The 22,513-nt window shown below is 38.8% G+C and overlaps 3 protein-coding genes across 11 annotated transcripts; all 3 read left to right on the forward strand.

The window, feature by feature from the left end:
• Positions 1-1,544: 1,544 nt before the first annotated feature.
• Positions 1,545-10,179, forward strand: LOC131330839 (1,4-alpha-glucan-branching enzyme 1, chloroplastic/amyloplastic-like). Its single transcript, XM_058364574.1, has 15 exons — positions 1,545-1,563; positions 1,750-1,893; positions 4,073-4,186; positions 4,532-4,739; positions 4,984-5,053; positions 5,149-5,418; positions 5,616-6,522; positions 6,875-6,991; positions 7,099-7,161; positions 7,538-7,645; positions 8,025-8,126; positions 8,414-8,481; positions 8,686-8,767; positions 9,494-9,610; positions 9,702-10,179. Exons 2-15 carry the CDS (start codon positions 1,813-1,815, stop codon positions 9,900-9,902), a joined length of 2,508 nt encoding a protein of 835 aa, XP_058220557.1. The 5' UTR covers positions 1,545-1,563; positions 1,750-1,812; the 3' UTR covers positions 9,903-10,179.
• Positions 10,180-12,921: 2,742 nt separating this feature from the next.
• On the forward strand, positions 12,922-14,087 carry LOC131330842 (dolichol-phosphate mannosyltransferase subunit 1-like). Of its 2 annotated transcripts, none has more exons than XM_058364576.1 (3): positions 12,922-13,166; positions 13,257-13,375; positions 13,920-14,087. In XM_058364576.1, the coding sequence occupies exons 1-2, from the start codon at positions 12,952-12,954 to the stop codon at positions 13,369-13,371; spliced, it is 330 nt and encodes a 109-aa protein (XP_058220559.1). In that variant the 5' UTR covers positions 12,922-12,951; the 3' UTR covers positions 13,372-13,375; positions 13,920-14,087. The 2 variants fall into 2 exon arrangements, 1 of the variants encoding a protein (XP_058220559.1); XR_009201209.1 differs by having other exon boundaries at positions 13,010-13,105.
• Positions 14,088-15,792: 1,705 nt separating this feature from the next.
• LOC131330843 (dolichol-phosphate mannosyltransferase subunit 1-like) lies at positions 15,793-21,014 on the forward strand. Of its 8 annotated transcripts, XR_009201214.1 has the most exons (7): positions 15,793-16,007; positions 18,724-18,823; positions 18,912-18,945; positions 19,015-19,091; positions 19,798-19,839; positions 20,023-20,141; positions 20,669-21,014. XR_009201214.1 is itself a non-coding variant. In XM_058364577.1 (5 exons), the coding sequence occupies exons 2-4, from the start codon at positions 19,072-19,074 to the stop codon at positions 20,132-20,134; spliced, it is 267 nt and encodes an 88-aa protein (XP_058220560.1). In that variant the 5' UTR covers positions 15,793-16,007; positions 18,724-19,071; the 3' UTR covers positions 20,135-20,141; positions 20,669-21,014. The 8 variants fall into 8 exon arrangements, 1 of the variants encoding a protein (XP_058220560.1); XR_009201213.1 differs by having other exon boundaries at positions 18,724-18,945; XR_009201216.1 differs by lacking the exon at positions 18,912-18,945.
• Positions 21,015-22,513: the final 1,499 nt, after the last annotated feature.

Raw genomic sequence — 22,513 nt, forward strand, 5'->3', positions numbered from 1 at the left:
CTTCTGCTTTAGTATTTTTTTTGTTTCGAATGGGAAATGATGGGGAAGTGGACCAACGGGTCTCGCGAACGGACCTACCGTCCCTTTTTTCGTTTCCCCTTTCTTGTTTTTTTTTTTTTCAGTTTCTACTGTTCCCTGTTTTGAAGGATGAGGATGGAGAAAGTGGAGAGTAAATAGGATGGTGGGACACCTGTGCAAACAAAATAAACGGGTATAAAGGGGTAACAATTATGTACACCAATTCTAATGGAAACAGTACCTCCACCAAATAATTTTTTCTGATAGTTATGCGATATTATCCATTCAAACTTGTTTAAAGAAAAAACATGGTAAATCAATTATTAAGGGTAAGATGGGTATTATTTAAATTTCAGAATGACAACATAAGTTTTCATACTTCTAAGAATTAGGACATAAGTATCTATATAGGAGAGGACCCCTATTTAAGTTCTTTTTTTTTTTTCTTTTTGGCTAAACATTGGCGTCCTGGTGATTGCAATAAACTAGAAGAAAGAGCAGTTGTAGCATAATAAAAAGTGTGACACGGTTGATCACAACTGGAAGACGTAACCTACCGTTTCATGGATATAAGAAGAGCGAATATATTATGAAATACTTTTTTTCGGTGTTTGTCACTCAGATATAGATTGGATAGGAGGATACCTAGGAACGGAAGATACAGGGAAAGAGGTAGTGTTATTATATCCGTCTTTTTAATTACGAAAATGCCACCATCCTTTTTTAGTTTATATCCACCTTCTCATATTTCCCAATACAATCAAAACACATACATATCTCCTCTCTTATAAATTACTCAAACAAATTATTGATATCATATATATCCGCCTTTTCATCATATGTCCCCTTATACTATATCCATTCAAAATTAATCTCGTCAGAAAATGACCCATAAGAGCATCTCCAACCAAACTATAAAACACAAAAATAGAGAATGGATGTGACATATTAAGAGGAGACTTTATAATTTATTCCTTTTTTTGTACTTTATGAGAGAATCTTGGAGGGACCCATGATATTTTTTAGATATTTGGTCTCCAAAATGAGAGTAGGGTCTCGATTTTTGAAGACCAAAAAGTAATTTTGGAGACTACATCTCTAAAAAGTATCATGGATCCTTCTAATATTCTCTCATAAAATAAAAAAAAAGAATAAATTATAAAATATTTTCTCAATATGTCAAATTCATTCTCTATTGTTGTGTTTTAAAGGATGCATTGGAGATGCTCTAATAGATTGGATACTGCTGTTTGATTTATCGGAAATTATGAGGATTTATAAACTTAAAATTGTTTTTGGGAATAGAATAATAAAAATAAAAAATGCTTTGCTTATTCATGCCATCAATGAAATCATAACCACCCCAAGAAAGGTAGCGCCTTTTCCGAGTGGAGTGTGATATTTCATAATATCAAAGAATTAACGGTTCAGATTTCCCTGATTGCTAATTACGAGTCTTATCGTTACCTAACATGTTTCATAATATCAGATGAATACTGTCAAAACAGAGAGAGAGAGAGAGAGAGAGAGAGAGAGAGAGAGAGGGATTTGGTAGAGAATCAATCAAATCATAACCAGCCCAAGAAAGGTAGCGCCTTTTCCGAGCGGAGTGTGATATTTCATAATATCAAAGAATTAACGGCTCAGATTTCCCTGATTGCTAATTACGAGTCTTATCGTTAATATCAGATGAATACTGTCAAAACAGAGAGAGAGAGAGAGAGAGAGAGAGATTTGGTAGAGAATTAAGAGAGCTAAGTTCGGAACAGTGAGTCTTGAGAGTCGGAGTCCAAAATGTACGGTTCTTTGGGACTTCTTTCGACACCTTGTGTTGTTGGATCTTTAGCGCCGTTCTACAGCAAAGATTCAGCAAAGGTAATTAACTTTTAATTGTTCTTTCAGTTTCTGATTTGACTATGTTTCATCTTTTTTATTTTATTGGGTCTAGTTCTTGTACCATTTTTTTATTACTGTATTTAATTCTGCTCATTGTCTGGCAATAGCTAAAATACCCAGATCTTTTGTTCACTTGTATATGTGATATATGAATTCGATGAGCATGATTCTGGGAGCATCTCCTATGTTTGGATGCCATGGTATTAATATAACCTCAAGGGTTAGCTCAAGTGGCAACACGGATTAGCGGTAAACCATACATCGTGTGCTCGAAACTTAGCAACCCCTTTGGGGCAGGTCAACACGGATTAGCGGTAAACCATACATCGTGTGTTCGAAACTTAGCAACCCCTTTGGGGCAGGTCAACACGGATTAGCAGTAAACCATACATCTTGTGTTCGAAACTTAGCAACCGCTTTGGGGCAGGTCACAAGAGAACTCTCTTGTGAATTTCTTAATCCCGGCATGGATGGCCGTCCTTTGACCAGACTGGGGAGGGGATAGTGAAGGTGCGCGTAAGCTGGCCAGACACTCCCGCCCGTCAAACCAAAAAAAGAAAAATATGCTAGTGCTACTCCATATTAATAATATAAATAGTGCCAAATCTCTATTGTGTTATGGTAATGTTTTTTCCAATGTATGATGATGCGCTGGTTTGGTGAATTTTCTCTCATTTTCCCTTTCTCCCCCTCACTTTCTCTAATTTCCAAACAGGCTGGTAGTGTATGGTCTTTGTAAAAAAGACAAATCATAATGTTATTGGTGGGAACCATCAAGAGATGGAGAGATACAGTCTTGATAAAATATATACACAGGTAAACTTACGTTGTACTTGGCACCAAGCCTAGCAGTATGTAAAACTAGCACCCCAAATAGCATCCCATTGGAGCGTTAAATTTTGGAACTCGATGCTAGATCCCTAGATATAGTGATAGCAAGCCATCGAAGAAGCTCTAAGTAGGTTGTTTCGGGGTTTGATGAGTTGATTATGTAGTAGAAGGGTATTTTGACTAGCGAGGCAGGAAAATTTACGAAAATAAACAAAGATCATATACGAATAGCTCATGTGGCCTATGGAGCACTCCTTTCCGTTAGCTATTATTTTAAAAATTGAATTTCTTTGTCATTTTTCTCTATAGGACTAACAACAAGTCCGAAGATATGAGAAATATAACAGATTTGGGACTGCTAGCAAGAATAATTGATACCTAAGGCGGATTATTCTCAGCTTGAATAGTTATGTGAAGATTAGCCTCAAAGTGAACAATGTCCTCCACTGATTTCGAGTAAAGTATCCTCGAATTGTTATCTGGTCAGGTACGCTTAGCTTCACAATAGATGAGACAGTGATGCCACAACTTTAAAATAGGATATACAGAAAATACAGATGTAGTATTATTTTGGTTCTCCACAATGCTATTCCATTCGTAGGATCTTTAGGGTACTAAAGGTCACTGTTCAGATTTATCAAGGTGATATTCGTAGTATCTACTTGAAGAACCTTCATATATGTTTTGGTTTCATTGGCATAAAATAACTTGATATAACATTCTGAAGCAGCACCAACAGCTATAAAAGTCAATGGTTGTTTCCCTCACTTCAGTTGATTTCCTAGTTCTGTGCCTTCCTATGAATACAAAGTTATCCCCAACTCCCTCAATTACACTGTTTTTTACCTTTCGTGAGGGTAATTGTGCTAGCACTTCACCGCCATAACTTCTTCATATGGAATATGCATTTGTGATATTAGATGCCGATCGTTGGCAGATCTCTTATTCCAATCTCGAAGGCAATGTTTTATTTTCGTAAAAATTACCTCTTTGGTTTGGGTGGATACTCTGATTTTCTGGCCACCGCGGATTCCAAATCACAAGTGGCTCCAAGAGTGGTGGTATCTCGCGTTTGATGGTTGATAATTACCACTACATGTGTTGCATAGAAGCCACATCACGGAAAAAAACGTTATAGAGCATCAACGTGAAATCCTGGGAAAACACCACTTTCTACAAAACATCGGTCAAGTGTTGTTTTCAGGCTTACCATGTGTAATGTTCTGCAAAGTGCTATTTCATGACTGTGTACGAAGCAAGAATTTTCCCTCATTGTTTATCGACTTTAATATAACGATCTTCACAGTTTGACTAATCTTTTGGTTAGGCCTCAAGCCACAGCCGGTACCTTACAACACAGAATACAATTGGATTTATGGCTGGGTCTCGTAAATTGCTTGGGAAATTCATTTCTCCGTTGAAGGTCAGATCAAATGGGAGGGTACGTCATAATTTTCCACATTTCTGGTAAATTGTTAGAGCAGAGCCAGTTTTTAAGTTAAACAAAAGCTTGATCTATGTGTTTGGTTTTAATCATCCAATCTTCAAGTACTCTGAGTGCCACCGGCAGCAAACGGTGGATGGTTATGAGTAACAGTTGATTGAGTAGTAACTGACTAAATTGAAATTTCTGTAGGATATCAGAAAGGGAAAAAAGAAAACAGAATCTATTTTTAATGGTCATAATTTGACTGAAGAATAAATGCTTGTTTTGTGCAGCATCAAATCTAATAACTCTTTTAAACATGCTTGTGCAAGTTGCTATCTGATGCATTTGGTAAACTAGGCGGACCACAGTTCCATTATATCGGCTGTTTTGACTGATGACAACTCAACGATGACCATCGAAGATGATACTGAAAAGATTGGTCTGTTCAGCATAGATCCTGGCTTGGAACCATTCAAAGATCACTTCAGATACCGATTGAAAAGATATGTGGATCAGAAAAAGCTCATTGAGAAATATGAAGGAAGCCTTGAGGAATTTGCGCAAGGTGTGTCTCTACATCAGCAATGCAAGTTTAAAAGTTACTTCATCAGCTGAATGCAAAATGAATTCTCCTTACAACCAACTGAACATTTTGTCGCCTAAGTGGATGTTTTGGTTATCATTTCTGTTGAAACTAGATTTCTCTTTCTATCTATTAGTTGGATTTCCTCTCGTTTATTGACCTTTCGATTTGGTCACTAGTTCGTTGTTGAGTACATACCTCAATATCAATTGGTTTTTTTTTGCAGGTTATTTGAAATTCGGTTTTTACAGAGAAGAAGATGGCATAGTGTATCGTGAGTGGGCCCCTGCAGCTCAGTAAGATCTCCAGCTGACATCTGCAAAAGTTATCATGTATACTTCTTGTTTTCAATCCGAGTGTTGACGTTGAAGTTGACTTTCTAATGGTGTAGGGAAGCACAAGTTGTTGGGGATTTCAATGGATGGAATGGTTCCAACCACTGCATGGAAAAGAATGAATTTGGAGTTTGGAGTATCAAGATTCCTGATTCCGGTGGAAATCCTGCCATCCCTCACAATTCTCTAGTCAAGTTCCGATACAAACATGGTGATGGAATTTGGGTTGATCGAATTCCAGCTTGGATAAAGTATGCTACTGTGGACCCTACAAAATTCGGGGCGCCATATGATGGAGTTTATTGGGATCCACCACCCTTGGAAAGGTAATACTGAATCTTTAGTGTTTGTGGGGACATTTTCCTTTGAAAGGAGCCAAATTAAGGGGTTTATAATATTGCATCTCTGAATTTTCAGCTGTCCTTTTCTTAGCACTATGATAAAAATTGGTGGAATATTTATATTTTGGACAAAAAGACAAGAAAATTTGGGACTGATTTAACTCGTGCTTTCATCAACTCAGGTACCAATTTAAATTTCCTCGCCCTCCAAAACCCAAGGCCCCGAGGATATACGAAGCTCATGTAGGGATGAGCAGCTCAGAACCTCGTATTAACTCATACAGAGAGTTTGCGGATGATATTTTGCCCCGTATTCAAGCAAATAATTACAACACTATCCAGTTGATGGCCGTAATGGAGCATTCCTACTATGGGTCATTTGGGTATCACGTTACAAACTTCTTTGCTGTCAGCAGTAGGTCAGGAACCCCTGAGGACCTCAAGTATCTGATTGATAAAGCCCATAGCCTAGGTTTGCAGGTCTTGATGGATGTTGTTCATAGCCATGCAAGTAACAATGTCACCGATGGCCTCAACGGATTTGATGTTGGCCAAAGCTCCCAAGATTCTTATTTCCACACGGGGGATCATGGCTACCATAAGCTATGGGATAGTAGACTTTTTAACTATGCTAATTGGGAAGTTCTGCGTTTTCTTCTATCTAACTTGAGGTGGTGGATGGATGAGTACAAATTTGATGGGTTTCGTTTTGATGGAGTTACATCAATGTTGTATCATCATCATGGAATCAACATGACATTCACGGGGAATTATAATGATTATTTTAGCGAGGAAACGGATGTTGACGCCATGGTTTTTTTGATGTTGGCCAATTGTTTGATTCATAATGTCTTGCCGGATGCAACTGTGGTAGCAGAAGATGTTTCTGGTATGCCTGGACTTGGTCGGCCAGTCTCTGAGGGGGGAAATGGCTTTGACTACCGCTTGGCAATGGGTATTCCTGACAAGTGGATTGATTACGTAAAGAACAAGAGTGATCAAGAATGGTCAATGCAGGAGATATCATGGAGTTTGACAAATAGGAGATACAGTGAGAAGTGTATAGCTTATGCTGAGAGTCATGACCAGGTATGAGATTTTCTGTTTTTTATGAAGTTTACATCTTGAAAATCTTTGGAATGGTTTCCACCTCTTGGAATTTTAAATTAATTTGGTATTACAACTCAGTTGCCAACTTCCCAGGAGGAAAATGTGACAGAAAGATTCTCTCCTTTGCGCAATCCTGACATTGTACCATTGATTACTTACCTTGATCTTTTGACTAGGTCAATCGCATCGTTGGCTTTTCTCATCTCTCCTTTGCGCAATCCTGATATATTGTACCATTGATTACTTACCTTGATCTTTTGACTAGGTCAATCGCATCATTGGCTTTTCTCATTTCTTCCCCTATTTTTCGGTTTACTGCAATGTTGTGTAGGCCATTGTGGGTGACAGGACTATTGCATTTCTCCTAATGGATAAAGAAATGTATACTGGCATGTCTAGTTTGGTGGATGCTTCTCCCACTGTTGAGCGAGGGGTAGCGCTTCACAAGGTATGTTATGGTTTCGTAAATGTGGTTCTTCTAACAGTATCTCTGTTCATGTTCTGGGCATCAATGGGTTTCTAATATAAAACTTTGTTGGCAACCTTTTATTCCAGATGATTCATTTTCTAACAATGGCATTGGGAGGAGAAGGCTACCTCAATTTCATGGGGAATGAGGTAAGTTGCAGTCCCCACCATAACCTGCCAAACTTATGGATTTAGTGCTTGTCAAGACTCAGATATTGTCTGAAATAATAATGTAGCTTCCCATCGGGATTTTAATTTCAAGGGCTTTTGTCAAATTCATTATTAAAGGATGAACTTCTGCCCATAAAAAGGTTTGAGGGTCGGCTTTATTAGACCTTGTTCAAAGTTGAAAACATTTAAATGAACAAGCTCACACCATCTGCTGAGTCTGTTCATCATAAATCTGTTTTGAGGAACATAATTCTTGATCGATGCTGACACATAAATACGTAATTTTACACCATATCCACCAAGTTTAATTTTTAATGTTCATATTATGCTTCTTTGTCATGAATGCTGATTGAAGTTTGGCCATCCTGAGTGGATTGACTTCCCAAGAGAAGGCAATGGTTGGAGTTATGACAAATGCAGGCGTCAATGGGACCTAGCGGATTCAGATAATTTGAGATACAAGGTTACATTTAATTCATTATTGTTTCAGTATCAGCATCTTTGTTCAGCTGCTTTAATACAGTACTTGGTTTTGGACATTGAATGGCAACCTTCATCCAACTCATCTCCTCTTGCAATTGATGTCCTTTCAGAATAAAGCAATATAAAATTTATTGTGGCCACATTGTTGGCTTTCAAAGACCATAGCTTGAATTTTTGTGGACTTGACTCCTCATTCCATTTAAAATTTGCAGTGTGAAATTGATATGTCCATTTTTGTAACTTCCAGTCTTCCCTGTGTATGATAATCTCATTTGTGAGTGCAGATTTGTTTTTCTTCTTTGGCTTCTGGTAATTGCACGCTGTTAAATTTCTCATGTCTTGTGATTGAAATTGTGCAGTTCATGAATGCATTCAATAGAGCTATGAACGCGCTTGATGACAAATATTCCTTCATTGCATCAACAAAGCAGATTGTTAGCAGCACAAGTGAGGATGACAAGGTACAGACTACAGATACTCCTGGGTAAATAAAAGTTTCTTTTCCACCCGTGAGTTGGGATATCCAGAATGTTATTTCTGGGATCTTGATACAAGTTTTTATGTATATGGTCGCATATGTGAGCTAGAGTAATTGTGGTCCTGGTGCTATCAAGCTGGTCAAATCTTCTTCTGTCTCCGCATTTTCATGATTGTTAGTTGTTTGGTTTCTATGAGGAACTACAGTATCATTCAAATTGCTTAAATTTCGCCTCATTAACATTTGGTGGTCGTTTTGTTTCACCTTCAGGTTATTGTATTTGAACGTGGAAATCTAGTTTTTGTGTTCAACTTTCATCCGGAGAATACATATGATGGGTATGTATGAAGAGATTCACAATATTTGCTTCTTTGTATGTGATGTGAATGTGGTTTACATAGCATGAATGAGAGAATTGAATTTGTGGAATTAAAATTGGAACATTTTTGCTCAAGCCTTGTAATATCATATGATGATGTCAACTTCATAGTGATGGGATTTTTATAATTCTTCATTTGATCCATATGGTCTGACACATACAGGTACAAAGTTGGGTGTGACTTGCCTGGGAAATATAGGGTTGCTCTGGACAGTGATGCTCTAGAGTTTGGCGGACATGGAAGGGTAAGGGGCCCTTTTCATTTTTGTTTTTGAATTGTTTTCATGTTATTTCTGGGCATCCAATTGCCACCTGCGTTCATGCAGTCTTCGTATACTACATCCACTCCAAAGATGTTACGGGTACGGGCTGATCTGTATAAGAACCTCCACATGGAACTCATAATTATGCTTCCAAAAGATGTAGTTGGAACTTCTATTGTGCCAAAAGTGTTAGTACTGCGATTCAATCATCTATTGTACTCCCTCCGTCCCATAATGTTTGTCCGGTTTACAAAACAAAGACATAAAAATAATACAATTTTTGCAAAAAAAATTCAAATTTTTTTTCAACAATTCATTAGATATCGATGAGTTTTTGTAATTTATGAAAAAAGTTTGAATTTTTTATTGAAAGAAAAGCATTATTTTTTAGTCCTCGTTTTGTGGACCGGACAAACATTTTGGGACGGAGGGAGTATGATTTATGATTCAAGGCTCTGACTAAGATGGTAGACTTTGGTCACAGGTTTCAGACATTAAAAATCAACTCTATTTGCCTTAATGACCAACTTTGAAACAACTTTGTCCCTTTCTATTTCCTTCTTATTAATGTGAAGATCTCACTTGTTGGCCACTTCAGTTCTCGTTGGTCGGAAATGTGTTGCACCCTTAATGGGTTCGTTAATGAAAAATCAATTCCATCGCCTATGACACATGTTTGATGATATAATGGATACCTTTGTTTTGCAGGTGGGCCATGACGTCGACCATTTCACATCCCCTGAAGGAATACCAGGAGTGCCTGAAACAAACTTTAACAACCGTCCCAACTCCTTCAAAGTACTCTCACCAGCACGCACTTGTGTGGTATGACTGTCTCTTTTGGTCCCTTTCTGTTTCTACTCATGAATCATGATGATAATGTTGAAGGCTAAAGTTCCCTTCTTTTTGTGTTAAGGTTTACCACAGAGTTGAAGAAGAGTTGGAAAAAACTGATGAGAGCGATATGGCAAGTGTCAGTGAGTCAGCTGCCGCAGATGTTATGGCCAGGGATGAGAGAGTTGAAGAGTCAGCTCCTGATGACGATTTTGCTGCTGATCCAAGTGTGGCAGAAGATTTAGAAGTGGAAGAGACAGGAGAAGGCACAATGGATGATTGATTACATCCCGTTACTTCATATTTTCACTCGAATTGATCTAAAAATGCAGTCCACTCCTGTGTACATATTGCAGTGCGACTAACTAAGTCAAAAGGACCTGTCACGGCATATAATCGCAACAGTACCGATAGTTATAGAGATCTGTCCGAGGATCTTTTGTTTCTAAAAGGTTCCGGCTTTGTACATAATGGAAACTATTGCAGAATGTTGCTACTGCCATATGCTATCTTTTCCAGAAGGATCAAGTTTCATGTTTTGCTATTGCGGCACCTTATAATTCTTCTTTCTGGAGTTTGTACTCTTTTTATCAAGTTTTTTCAATGGACTAGGATAACAGGAGCAAAAACGCATGAAACTGACATAATTCAACTAAACCCACAGCTGCGACTTGCAAGTGTCTTTACTAGAGCAGAATAAAAACGCATGAAACTGACTATATTCATAATTGAACCCACAGTTGCGACTTGCGAGTGGCTTTACCAGAGCAGAATAAAAACGTGTGAAACTGACTATATTCACAGCACAGCAGAACAAAATGGAAACACTAACTCACACGTGTCCAATCTGTTAAGACTCTACATTGGTGTAAATGGTCAAATTAAAGATGAAAAGACCATAACTGAACCCGTAAACTCTACATAACTCAACTAAACCTACAATAGCGAGTGTCTTTAACAGAGCACGATAAACACACATAAAACAGACTATATTCAAAGCACAGCAGAACAAAATGGGAAACAGGAAGGGAGAAACTATAAAATTTCAGAGAAAATAACAAGCATATAGAGTCATGTTCCCAAGAGCAAGGTTGTTTATCTATTGGTGAACCATTTTTGCCGATAAAATATTAAAGAAAAAGATTGTCACATTACAAGTAACTCATTTCTGAGTTGTGGTATTATGATTCCTCGAGTGACTTCTTGATAATTTTGTGAACAAAACTCTGGTGGCAAGCCCTTTCGCACTTGCAGAATGAGAGGATATCATCAGTGAGAATAGGTATGGAATATGCTTCTCGAGTCCCCTGAATGCAGCCACAACACCCTGCTCCTCCTATGGTTTCTGTAACTTCAACAGTACAAGTACAGTACACAAGCAACCATATCACCAATATATTATGTTTTCACATGGACCTCATAGATTTTTCTTAGCTACTCCATATCCATATTTCATAATTGTGGAACCTGGTTGAACCACAGATTGGATAGTAATTCAAGCAAGTTAACCAACCAATTATGCTACAAGAAGGAATCACAAGATACATGTGAACAGTTTGTTGTCCTGAAAAACACATGCTTTGGTTATGGATGGTGTCATTAGGGAGAATCTGGATGTGGCAACAATTCCTAAGTCAGGTAAGCACAGGTAACATGTCTGTCAACCAATTTGCTCTAACGAAGTAGGGTGGCTTGATGCTCCAAACTTGCAGCTGTGGAGGTTGCTTACTAGTGACATTTAATTTCTCGTGGAGCTATAGTCCACTGCTTCACCAATTTTCCATTTTTCACCCATCACATTGTATCAAGGGAAAAAATTATTTAGAAAGAAAAACAGATCAAATCAAGTATACACCAAGAAAAAGAATAAATAAATAATAATAACAATTATTATTATTATAGTAAAATGCTGAAATAAGAGATGAAGTAATTCCTTAGAGTGGTTCCATCTAAATGTTTTGGAGATGTATGCAAAGAACAAGTGCAGACGCAACCAAAACTACATAAGATAAGCACCAGAGGTAGTGAATACCCAATGCAATTATATCAAATTGCGTCGTAAACAAATAGCTACTCCTACTACATAATCATGGCCAAAAAATTGCAAACTGCTTTTGGTAGTGATCATTAGCAACTCTCTTTATTTATACGAGACAAACTAAATTCATGAAGAATGTTACTGAATCAAAACTCACATGCATAGTTCAGCTCAGGCCTCAGCAGATGTCAGGAAGGATTTTGAACAAGATGACGATAAGAAAAAACCTAATTGAAGTGGTTACCTTAGTTACCTATAACAGCAAGGATGAGAAACTAGCTAGGGTAAAACATGGAAGATCTCTTATCCAGATTTCTGCTCCGATTTCCTCCTCTGGCTCTGCTGAACAAAACAAACCCGTTGTGAATAAAAATGAGTTCACGCTTTTCAATACAAGCGACGATGGAAGAGCGAGAGGGGAAGCGTGGGTAAGGGAAAAAACAAGAAGGGAAAAGCGTGTCTTAGGTTCACGCTTTCTGAATTAACAGGAAAACCCGCGGCCAGAAGCAATAATTAGCGGCCAAGAGTAATATAAGGCGGCCAAGTGTAATAGTTAGCGCTCAACAGCAAAAAGTTTGCGACGTCGTTTAAATAACAGAAAAGCGTGATGCGTAGTTGCGCTTCTACAATAGTTCGTGGCTAGAAGTAATATTTTGCGGCTAATAGTAATTTTGGGATCCACGTCGTTTAGGGAAACCTCCCGTGTTTAAGTTGCGAGGACCAATGAAAGCTTTTAGACGTTGTTTTGTGGAACCTCGCGTCTCTGAAACGGGAGTTTCCAATGGGTGCCACCGGCCCACCGTTCTTCGTTCCCATTTCCCCAAAGATTTGTACGCACTCTCTCTCTCAATTCTGTGTGAATTGATTCTGGCCCTCAATTATTTTCAACAATTCATGTACTTACCAAAGCTATCATTTTTTCTTTATGTTTTTCTCAAGTGTTTGGATAAGTTTCTGTGCATGCGAATTTCCAAGTGCAAAAGCCTTGTGTTTGATTATCTGGTGGATCTTTGGCTGTGGTTGGATTCTTTCTTTAATTTCAGGGACTGCTTATGTTCACGGTTTGAAGCATGCCTTAGGCAATTTTTTCCTAATCATGGATGCAGGCGGATCGCACCATGTAAGCATGTGTTTTGGTTGCTAATGGCAACTATGGATTCTCTTTTGGTGGGCTGTATCTGTTTGAGAGAGACTTGGGAAAAACAAGTTCATTTTGACGGATATGTTGCAGACCCACCCGATGTCAGGATCTTTAAAATGGGATATTTAGCCGCACTTCTGTTCTAGTTCATTTATGTCTAAATTTTCTGCGAAACCAACCAATCTACCACTGGACTCCTTTTTGAAGGATTTGGAGACTGGTGGAACTATAGTTACTGGAACTAGTTATGTCAAAGGTGGTGGTGTGCATGGGTGGAATCTGAAGCGCGAATTGACAGGTAGGGGAGGTAATGTCCTCGCCCAGACACTTCTTTGGCCGGCTTTGTCAGACTTGACTGGATCTTTCCGGTATTAGTCATTTTCAGTGAGTAAAGTTGTGTCTCTTCCTCTCACAAATTGATTTTGGAAGACATTAATAATATTTTGCACTTTTTGCAGGCTCTATAAGAAATCGGTGCTTGAAGATGTCATAAGCACTTGCGGCGTTAGCAAGGGATACAATTTTCAGATGGAGATTATTTTTGGAAGCTTCAAGAAAAGGGTACCATATTGAAGAGGTAGTGTTAAAATCTTTATTTTCTGTGTTGCCTCATGTTATACAAAGTGTGAGCTATGGTTAACTTTTCTTGCTACAGTTAATATCTGTGTATTTCATCAAACAAAATGGCTTAGCCGAATACCGTATCAATTGCATTAGATTGAAGTCCTGGTCCATAACCGTGTGGGTTTGACCATTTTTGCGAAAAGGTTAAAGGAAACACTGACTCAAGATACGTGCTTACAATATAACTTATTCATGGTCTCAAAACTTGCACAGGTGAAGTACTTTGATTTCAGTGTAGTCTTTAGATTGCTTTTGGGAGTGGTGAACCCATGTACCAGTTATCTTTAGCAAGGTTGGGGTTGATTTCTTTTATGTGATGTGCTGTGCCGATCTCTGGCTCTGTTTCTGTTGTCTTCAAAAGTAGTTGTAGCCATCGGATGTTGCAAGGACGCCTTTTTCTCCGAGTTCTTTCTTCTTCAAATATTTTCGGCCACTAACTCAAAGTTATTGCCTTTGGCCCGAATAATTGACCTGGATTTTACGCCTTTTTTTTGCAGGTTTGAAATTACCTTTGTTGATAGGGTATATGGAAGTTCAAAACCTGGAGGTTCAGAAATAGTTGGATATCTTTGTGAACGTATGATGCAATATAAGTGGTTTGTTTACCTTTGCAACGTTGTCAATCGTAAGGGTCTGGCATATTTTTTGGTTACGACTCGAAGTGGAGAGAGAGAGAGATAGATAGATTATTTGCTATTTTTTCTTTTCTTTTTTTGGCTTGCAGTAGTCATTGTTTTTGCAAGTCAGGAATTCAGGTTGAAACAACTGATGCAATCAATTTGATCAGTTGTATCATCGTCTCTCTTATTCCCTGATTGTTTCACTTCTACTCTGTCGTCAAATTTTACAAATATCCATTTGGTTGACGGTTGTATACATTAAGAAGTCAAGTAGATGGTTTCAGCAGTTCATGTCGAAGTCCCTGATTCACTCTTGTTCTCAAGAATTGCTTGTTTGCTAAAAAAAAACTAGACACGGCAAGAAGGGCCTATGACTGCAAAAGTGAATGAAACTACCGTTGGACTTGAAATTCGTCAAGGCACGTCTTCTCCCTAATTCCAGAAATGCAAAAGGGACTGGACTGGACGGGAGCCTTATCCGAGTAGGTGTCCTCCTCAATCCCACTTCCTTAAGTTCACTAAGCAGTCGAAATCTGTATCAACTGTTTTCCCCCAGAACAGAAAAAAGATGGATAGAGAGGCTAACAAACATTAAACAGGCCAAGTGTAACAAACAAAATGAAGAAGAAGGAATATACAGCTATAAAAAAACATTTACATCTTTATAAATGTCGTCTGTTTAAATGTCCGTTTCAGCAGTTCATTTTGTCCACACGACCACATCACACAACATTTAAGCAACGGAACAAAGAAAGCTAACTTTATGAACTCAAGAATCCACTTGGCAATCCGAAGTTCCTAACATGCCAAAACTTCCCGAGATGAAGAACCACACGGTACAAAAACTTCCAGAAATGATCAAACCTCGCATTGCATTTCAAGCCAAGTACAAACCGGGGTTAAACTAAAATTAGCTTGGGCTGCTTCGAACGCTATCCTATATGTACCCTTACTTCTAAGACGCTTTACAATTGTTACGAAAAATCATATCACGAGAACATCAAGAGACAAAAAAATATAGAAACAGATAAGCAGCGATGGAGCTGCATATATAAATGATAGCTTTTCTGGAGCAGTCATGACAACTATACGAAGGAAAATAAACAAAATTGAGGAAATTATTCACAGAAAGCAGAGCACTTTATTGGACCTTTTATGCTACAAATTAACTTGGTAATTCATCAAGAATGTTTAAGTCGACACTCAGAGGGTTGAGCACAGATGCTTTTCCGGCGCGTGGCGACGGTTGAATTGGTCGGAGATGACCTTCCCCACCCTGGGCGGGCCGGCTGGATATTTCGGGGCGAATAGAACGAAGCCGGTCCGGGACTTAATGAGACATCGCATCTACAACGCGGGAGTTTATGAAAACGACGCTGGTCGGAATTCATACGCACTTCGCAGGTTGAACATGAGAAGTTTCTCAAAACACAACTCCGCCGGGTAATTGATAAATTGTGAACTCATTCCTGGCTTATTTCTTGATCGGAACTCTTCAATTTGTAGTTCTTGTCAAGAAGATAAACCATAGTAATGATCAAGGAAATCGAACACTGATTCATACATAATCGGGGATGATTGATGTGAGTTTTTTTCTTATGAAAATGATTTGCCCACATTGGATTAAACCCATACCTGCGAGTTTGCGCATAATGACTATTCCAGAGGGTAATTGATAAATTGTGAACTTATTCCTGGCTTATTTTTTGATCGAAACTCTTCAAGTTGTAGATCTTGTCAAGAGGATTTACCATGTTAATGATCGCAGTAATCGAACTCTAATTAGTACATAATCCGGGATGATCAAGGTGAGTTTGTTTTTTTTAAAATAGACTTGGCCACATTGAATTAAACCCATCTTATTATCGAATAGATTCACTTCGCGAGCGAGCGAGCGACACAGAGAGATTGTTCAGCAGAGCAGAGGAAGTGATGGGGCTGGTCTAAAACTGCCATTGTAAACAGGTCTCCTTTAATCTTCCATTCTTAAATCTCACAATCAGTCAGCTGATGTTAATTTTGTATAGCTTTCATTCTTCTTTGCCAAATATCGCAAATGAAAATTAAAGAACTGCTCACTACTCCATTACTAGTTTGACAAACAATTAGTATGTTTATACGGGATTTAATGGTCACTGGAATTTATCTTTGATCCCTTGATGCCGTTTTTGCACCAATTAATCTGCAACAACAATCTTTTATGAAGAAGGGAGGCTACGAACGATGTTTCTATCACCTGCTACATTGCCTGTTTAAATTGAGTTAATTAAGCTTTGTCAAGTATATTTGTTTACCACTGTACGAGTTGTTGCGAGCTTAGCGGCATGATCCTTAGGTAGGACCCATCAAACCCGCTCTATGCTCGCCCTCGCGCGTATTGTTACTATGGCTGGTCTAACTGCCATAGTAAGCAGCTCTCTTCTAATCTTCCATTCTTTCAGCCCTAACAGCTCGTTTGGATTGAAGGATTTAAGGAGAAAAGAAAAGAAACTGAGGGAGAGGGGACTCTCTCTCACGTTTGGATGATCAAAATGGTGAGAAACAGTAACAGCTCGTTTGGATCGCGCGATTTCAGGAGAAAAGAAAGGGGAAGGAGGAAGAACTCAATCTCTCCTCCGTTTGGATGATCCACAAGGCGAGAGAGGGTGAGGAAGGGTGGGAGACGAGAGTCTCATCGTTGCCTGTTTCTGTTTCTCGCCACTTTTGGCGCGATTCCGTGAGAAAGGAGAAGAGACAAGCGACTGGACAGCGTGAGTGAGAGTGGATCTCACTCGCTCAACTTCCGGCAGCGCATGCCGGCTACGCCGGTGTCTTTTCGTCTTCGGACCAGTGGCTGTGTGGTCGCCGGAGAAGAGGGAGAAGAGTTTCAGGTCGTCGGAGAAGAGAGAGAATAGTTCAAGGTCGCCGGAGAGTTGCCGGAGAAGACACCAGTCGCCGGAGATGGGAGTGAGAGTTTGATTTCTCACGTGCGTTTGGATGGGATGGTGAGAAACCCCACCCCTTTCTTTTCTTCTCTCACTAGTAAGGGAGACCACTCCCCTTTCTTCCCCTTTCTCACCTGGGCATCCAAAGGGGCTGTAAGAGTAGGAGGGGGAGGGTGAGAATTAGGAACCCCTTAAAAACCCATTTCGTTTCTCACCATATTGGCGAGATTCCGTGAGAAAGAGAGAGAGAGAGAGAGAGAGAGAGAGAGAGAGAGGGTGTTGAGAATCGGTGGATCTGAGCTTCAAAACCAGGACTGGTTCTGTGGAGGTGAGGGAGACGACTGGAAGAAGTCGAGTGAGGGAGACGACTGCGAGGTGAAAAACCAAAATTAGTCGAGTTACATGTAAGCTTGCCCGGAGTTATCGGACAAAAAGAACTCAGTTTCTCTCTTTGTAAAGCGGTCTAGTTTTTAGTGAGATTTCGATGTGGGGATTAGCCATGACTCATGCACTTTGGATTTTCATATTTATCATTGATTGCTGCTTGAACTTGTGAGTTGTGGCGATGTGGAATTCTTGCTGTTTCAGTGTGGGTATTATTGGGACTCAAAACATGTGACACGGCTCCAAATTGAGATTTATCCAAAATCTGGATTGCACTATTATAGCTGGGCTTGAAGTTGTAGAAAGCAGGATGGGTGTGCAAAATTCTATGTTGCAACAAAACGAGACACTTCAAATTTATGTCAAGTTCAATGCTGTACCATAGATTCGATTTACCAAGAAGAATTCCAACTTTCTTTGGTTCGGTAGATAATGAAGGAAAAATACAGAGATTAACATATCGTAATTGAAGAAAAAAGCAAGGAAATTATGTTGTGAATTGTCATATATCAGAGTTCCTCATTGATGCACATGATAAGAATAGTGAATGGAAAAGATAAGGGCATTCAGCTATGTTTGCTTTGGTTTGGTAGAATGGAATGGATACATGAGATTGCAGTCGAATTAGCATCTAAAGAACCATTCTCATTCCTGTTCATCCTCAATATACTCTTTTTTTGTAACACATATGGGTGTGGCAAGAGCAGATTTTGCTGTGCCGATAGTGGATTAACACTTTACATTGAATGGGTTGCACAGCAGACCAGGAAGCCATAAAGAACTAAGATGATCCGATGGTTTTGTTCTTCTTGAAAACGTGTGTTCTTTATTCTCTTTATTTTTACGCTTTTAAACTCATGTCATGTGGTCAGAAGTGTGCATTTCTAATCTCCAAAATACATTTATACAATACAATAGTGATGATTTTTGCGGGTGTCCAAATCATAAGTATCACAAGCAGAAGGACAAATCATAAGTATCACAAGCAGAAGGAAAGTTTATGCTTAATTTTTTTTTGAGTTCCATTCTTCAGAAGAACAGGATGAAATAAGGATTAGGATTCTTGTTGGTTTGGAATTAAGTGAGGGTGGTTGATTGTTCTACCACGACTTCAATGTTATGGTGTTAGCCTGTTTGGCATTGTGGTTTGCTGGGACAGCGAGCTTCTTTGATCAAATCATTCTATTTTGGCTTCTGCTGCATATAAGAGGTTGGAACCCAGATCACTAAGACCTCGTGGAATCCAACACCTCTGTTCATATGTCTCATGTGGTGTTGTTTAGAGGATTTATTACTGCATGCTTCAAATTTGACCACACGCCACCTTTTAATAGATAATTTCTGGCTCACAAAATTTATTCTTCCCTGGGTAGGGATGTTTATTTTGAAATGATAACAATTGATGACTGAAGTCCTGATGGAACTCAAGATGTTGTCAAAAGGTTGCAGAAGGTGTATGGAGAAGATCGTATTGTAAGTAGCATTGGAACTATATTCGATGATCAATTATTTTACTCATTATTGGCTTGTAACACCCTTAATTTGTCCTTTATAAATGCAGCTGTTGAGAGCTAGACCGAAGAAACTTGAATGATGTAATGTATATAAGCTCTTTTTTTGCAATGAAAATGATGAGCTGGTACTTGATGCAGTTTTAATTTCAGGGACTCCTTATGTTCACGGTTTGAAGCATGTCTCGGGCAATTTTGTTGTGATCATGGATGCGGACTTATCGCACCATGTAAGTATGTGTTTTGATTGCTAATGGAAACTATGGGTTTTCTTTTGGTGGGTTGTGTCTGTTTGAGAGAGACGTGGGAAAACAAGTTCATGTTGATGGATACGTTGCGGACTAATGCATTGTCAGGATACTAAAGATGTGATCGTAAGCATTCCTTCAGTTCTACTAGTTCATTTATGTCTAAATTCTCTGCGACGCCAACCATTCTGCCACTGGACTCCTTTTTTCGAAGGATTTCAATTAATTAATAGCTGACTTGGACCATGCAATGTTGTACTATCTTGACGAGTATGCTTTGAGTACTGAAGGTGCAACTGTATTCAAGTCCAGATAAAGGGACATGTCAATGATGTAACAAAATATTTTGTAGGTCTGACAGTTAGGAGCATTTAAGCTAGGTTTTAAATCATGTGATCCTCCAAGCTTGCTCATTTGAACTTTGGGATAACTTCTTTGGCGTATCCACTTTTGTGTATCTCCTCAAATTTTGTAAATTTTCTAATGAAGGACGTTTCCCACAACCATCCCATTTAATTCCACTCGTTTGGAACTGTTCGATGTCTGGTATTTTTTGAGCTTTTTCCACAGCCAAACTACTTTCCAAGCTTCATCAAGTGAGAAAACTTCCTTTCAAGTTTTGGAGTTGAATTGCATTATGTGCACAGTAGTTTTTTATTTTTGTTACGTCTGTTTGATACATTTGCAGGAAACAGATGGAGACTGGTGGAAGTATAGTTACTGGAACTAGGTGTGTCAAAGGTGGTGGTGTGCATGGGTGGATTCTTAAGCGCAAATTGACAAGTAAGTGGCCGGCTTTGTCAGGCTTGACTGGATCTTTCCGGTATTAGTCATTTTCATTGAGTAAAGTTGTGTCTCTTCCTCTCACAAATTGATTTTGGCAGACATTAATAATATTTTGCACTTTTTGCAGGCTCTATAAGAAATCGGTGCTTGAAGATGTCATAAGCACTTGCGGCATTAGTAAGGGATACAATTTTCAGATGGAGATTATTTTTGGAAGCTTCAAGAAAAGGGTACCATAATGAAGAGGTAGTGTTAAAATCTTTATTCTCTGTGTTGCCTCATGTTATACAAAGTGTGAGCTATGGTCAACTTTTCTTGCTACAGTTAATACCTGTGTATTTCATCAAACAAAATGACTTAGCCGAATACCATATCAATTGCATTAGATTGATGTCCTGGTCCATAACCGTGTGGGTTTGACCATTTGTGCGAAAAGGTTAAAGGAAACACTTATTCAAGAAACGTGCTTACAATATAACTTATTCATGGTCTCAAAACTCGCACAGGTGAAAGTACTTTGATTTCAGTGTAGTCTTTAGATTACTTTTGAGAGTGATGAACCCATGTACCAGTATCTTTAGCAATGTCGGGGTTGATTTCTTTTATGTGATGTACCGTGCCGATCTTTGGCTCTGTTTCTGTTGTCTTCAAAAGTAGTAGAGGCTATCGGATGTTGCAAGGACGCTTTTTTCTTAAAATATTTTCAGTTGCTAACTCAAAGTTATTGCCGTTGGCCCGAATAATTGACCTGGATTTTACATCTATTTTTGCAGGTTAGAAATTACCTTTGTTGATAGGGTATATGGAAGTTCAAAACCTGGAGGTTCAAAAATAGTTGGATATCGTTGTGAACGTATGATGCAATATACGTTGTTTGTTTACCTTTGCAAAGTTGTCAATCGTAAGGGTCTGGCATATCTTTTGGTTACGACTTGAAGTGGAGAGAGATTGTTTGCTATTTTTCTTTTCTTTTTTTGGCTTGCAGTAGAGTCATTGTTTTTGCAAGTCAGGAATTCTGATTGAAACAACTGATGCAAGCAATTTGATCAACCCTAAGTATCGTCTCTCTTATTCCCTGATTGTATCACTTCCACTCTGTCAACAAATTTTACAAATATCCATTTGGTTGTACATGTTTCGAAGTCAATTAGATGGTTTCCACAGTTCATTTTGAAGTCCCTTTTGCAGTTCATTGATCCACTCTTGTTCTAAAATCAACTGATCGATCAAGAACTGCCTGTTTGCTAGAACGAAAACAAGACACAGCAAGAAGGGCTTCTCCCTATTTCCAGAAATGCAGAAGGGACTGGACGGGAGTCTTATCCGAGTACTTGTCCTTCTCAATCCGACTTCCTTAAGTTCACTACACAATCGAAATCTGTATCATCTGTTTTCCCCCAGCATTGAAAAAAGATGGATAGAGAGGCTAACAAACATTAAACAGGCAAGTGTAACCAACAAAATGAAGAAGGAATATACAGCTATAAAAAACATTTACATCTTTATAAATGTCGTCTGTTTAAATGTCTGTTTCTTAGTACACGTTTTAAAGTCAAATTTGATGGTTTCAGCAGTTCATTTTGTCCTTTTACAACTCTCAGGCTATGGATTCGTCGATTATGTCAATTAGATGGTTTCAGCATTTCATAACTGTTTTTCCCCAGATCAGAAAAAGATGGATAGAGAAAACGTGGAAATAATTATGTTGCAATTAGGGGTGTGCAGGGGTCGGGTCGGGTTTGGCTCAGCCCGCAGCGAAAGTACAATGCTATAGTTTCCCGTGAATAAAGACAAAAAAAAAGAATATGAAAATCACTACACTTCTTTACCTTTACTTGCATACACTTGTAAATGTATATGTGCGAGCAAACACCATTGAATTGGCCTAGCAGAGATTGGCAAAGATCGATGGTGTCTGAGTCCACATGGCCACATCAGACTACATTTACATGACCACATCACACTACATTTAAGCAACGGAACAAAGAAAGCTAACTTATGAATTCATGAATCCCCCTGGCAATCCGAAGTTCCTAACGTGCCAAACCTTCCCGAGATGAAGAACCACATGGTTCAAAAACTTCCAGAAATGATCAAACCTCGCATTGCATTTCAAGCCAAGTACAAACCGGGGTTAAACTAAAGTATTTGGTCGGTACATATAGGATTTTCGATAAGGTTGGGATGTTTCGAGCGTTCTCCTGTATGTCCCTAACTCTAAGAATCAGCAAAAACACAAATCCCAGTAAAACTAGACGTTTTACAATTGCTACGAAAATCATATCGCCAGAACATCAAAAGACAAAAATATAAAAACAGATAAGTAGTGTAGAAACTTTATATTTATCTCAAAATCAATTAGCAATGAGTGGAGATGTCCCAAATGTTATTAAGTGATCACTCATTCCACTCTTAAGCAATGTGGTTCATTTCCTTAACATCCCCCCTCACGTGCGGCCGCGTTTAAGGTTTTCCTCACGTGCGGCTACTTTTTTGTGTCCTATCATCGTTCAGCCTTTTCGCTTGTCTGTCATCGCAGGGAGTGTGGATTGTGAATTTTATAAAATATGGGATGGAACCGGGCCCGCTCTGATCCCATGTAGAAACCTTATATTTAT

This window comes from Rhododendron vialii, chromosome 6a (genome assembly GCF_030253575.1).
Source record: "Rhododendron vialii isolate Sample 1 chromosome 6a, ASM3025357v1".
NCBI classification, from domain to species: domain Eukaryota; kingdom Viridiplantae; phylum Streptophyta; class Magnoliopsida; order Ericales; family Ericaceae; genus Rhododendron; species Rhododendron vialii.

Excerpts from the sequence above, each read along its gene's own strand:
- LOC131330843 (XM_058364577.1), top strand. The coding sequence starts at position 19,072 with ATGCGGACTTATCGCACCAT. Across the intron at positions 19,092-19,797 it reads ATGCGGACTTATCGCACCAT|GAAACAGATGGAGACTGGTG; the intron begins GTAAGTATGTGT and ends ATACATTTGCAG. Across the intron at positions 19,933-20,022 it reads GGCTTGACTGGATCTTTCCG|GCTCTATAAGAAATCGGTGC; the intron begins GTATTAGTCATT and ends CACTTTTTGCAG.
- LOC131330839 (XM_058364574.1), top strand. The coding sequence starts at position 1,813 with ATGTACGGTTCTTTGGGACTTCTTTCGACACCTTGTGTTGTTGGATCT. Across the intron at positions 4,187-4,531 it reads AGGTCAGATCAAATGGGAGG|GCGGACCACAGTTCCATTAT; the intron begins GTACGTCATAAT and ends TTGGTAAACTAG. Across the intron at positions 8,482-8,685 it reads CCGGAGAATACATATGATGG|GTACAAAGTTGGGTGTGACT; the intron begins GTATGTATGAAG and ends TGACACATACAG.
- LOC131330842 (XM_058364576.1), top strand. The coding sequence starts at position 12,952 with ATGTCTAAATTTTCTGCGAAACCAACCAATCTACCACTGGACTCCTTT. Across the intron at positions 13,167-13,256 it reads GACTTGACTGGATCTTTCCG|GCTCTATAAGAAATCGGTGC; the intron begins GTATTAGTCATT and ends CACTTTTTGCAG.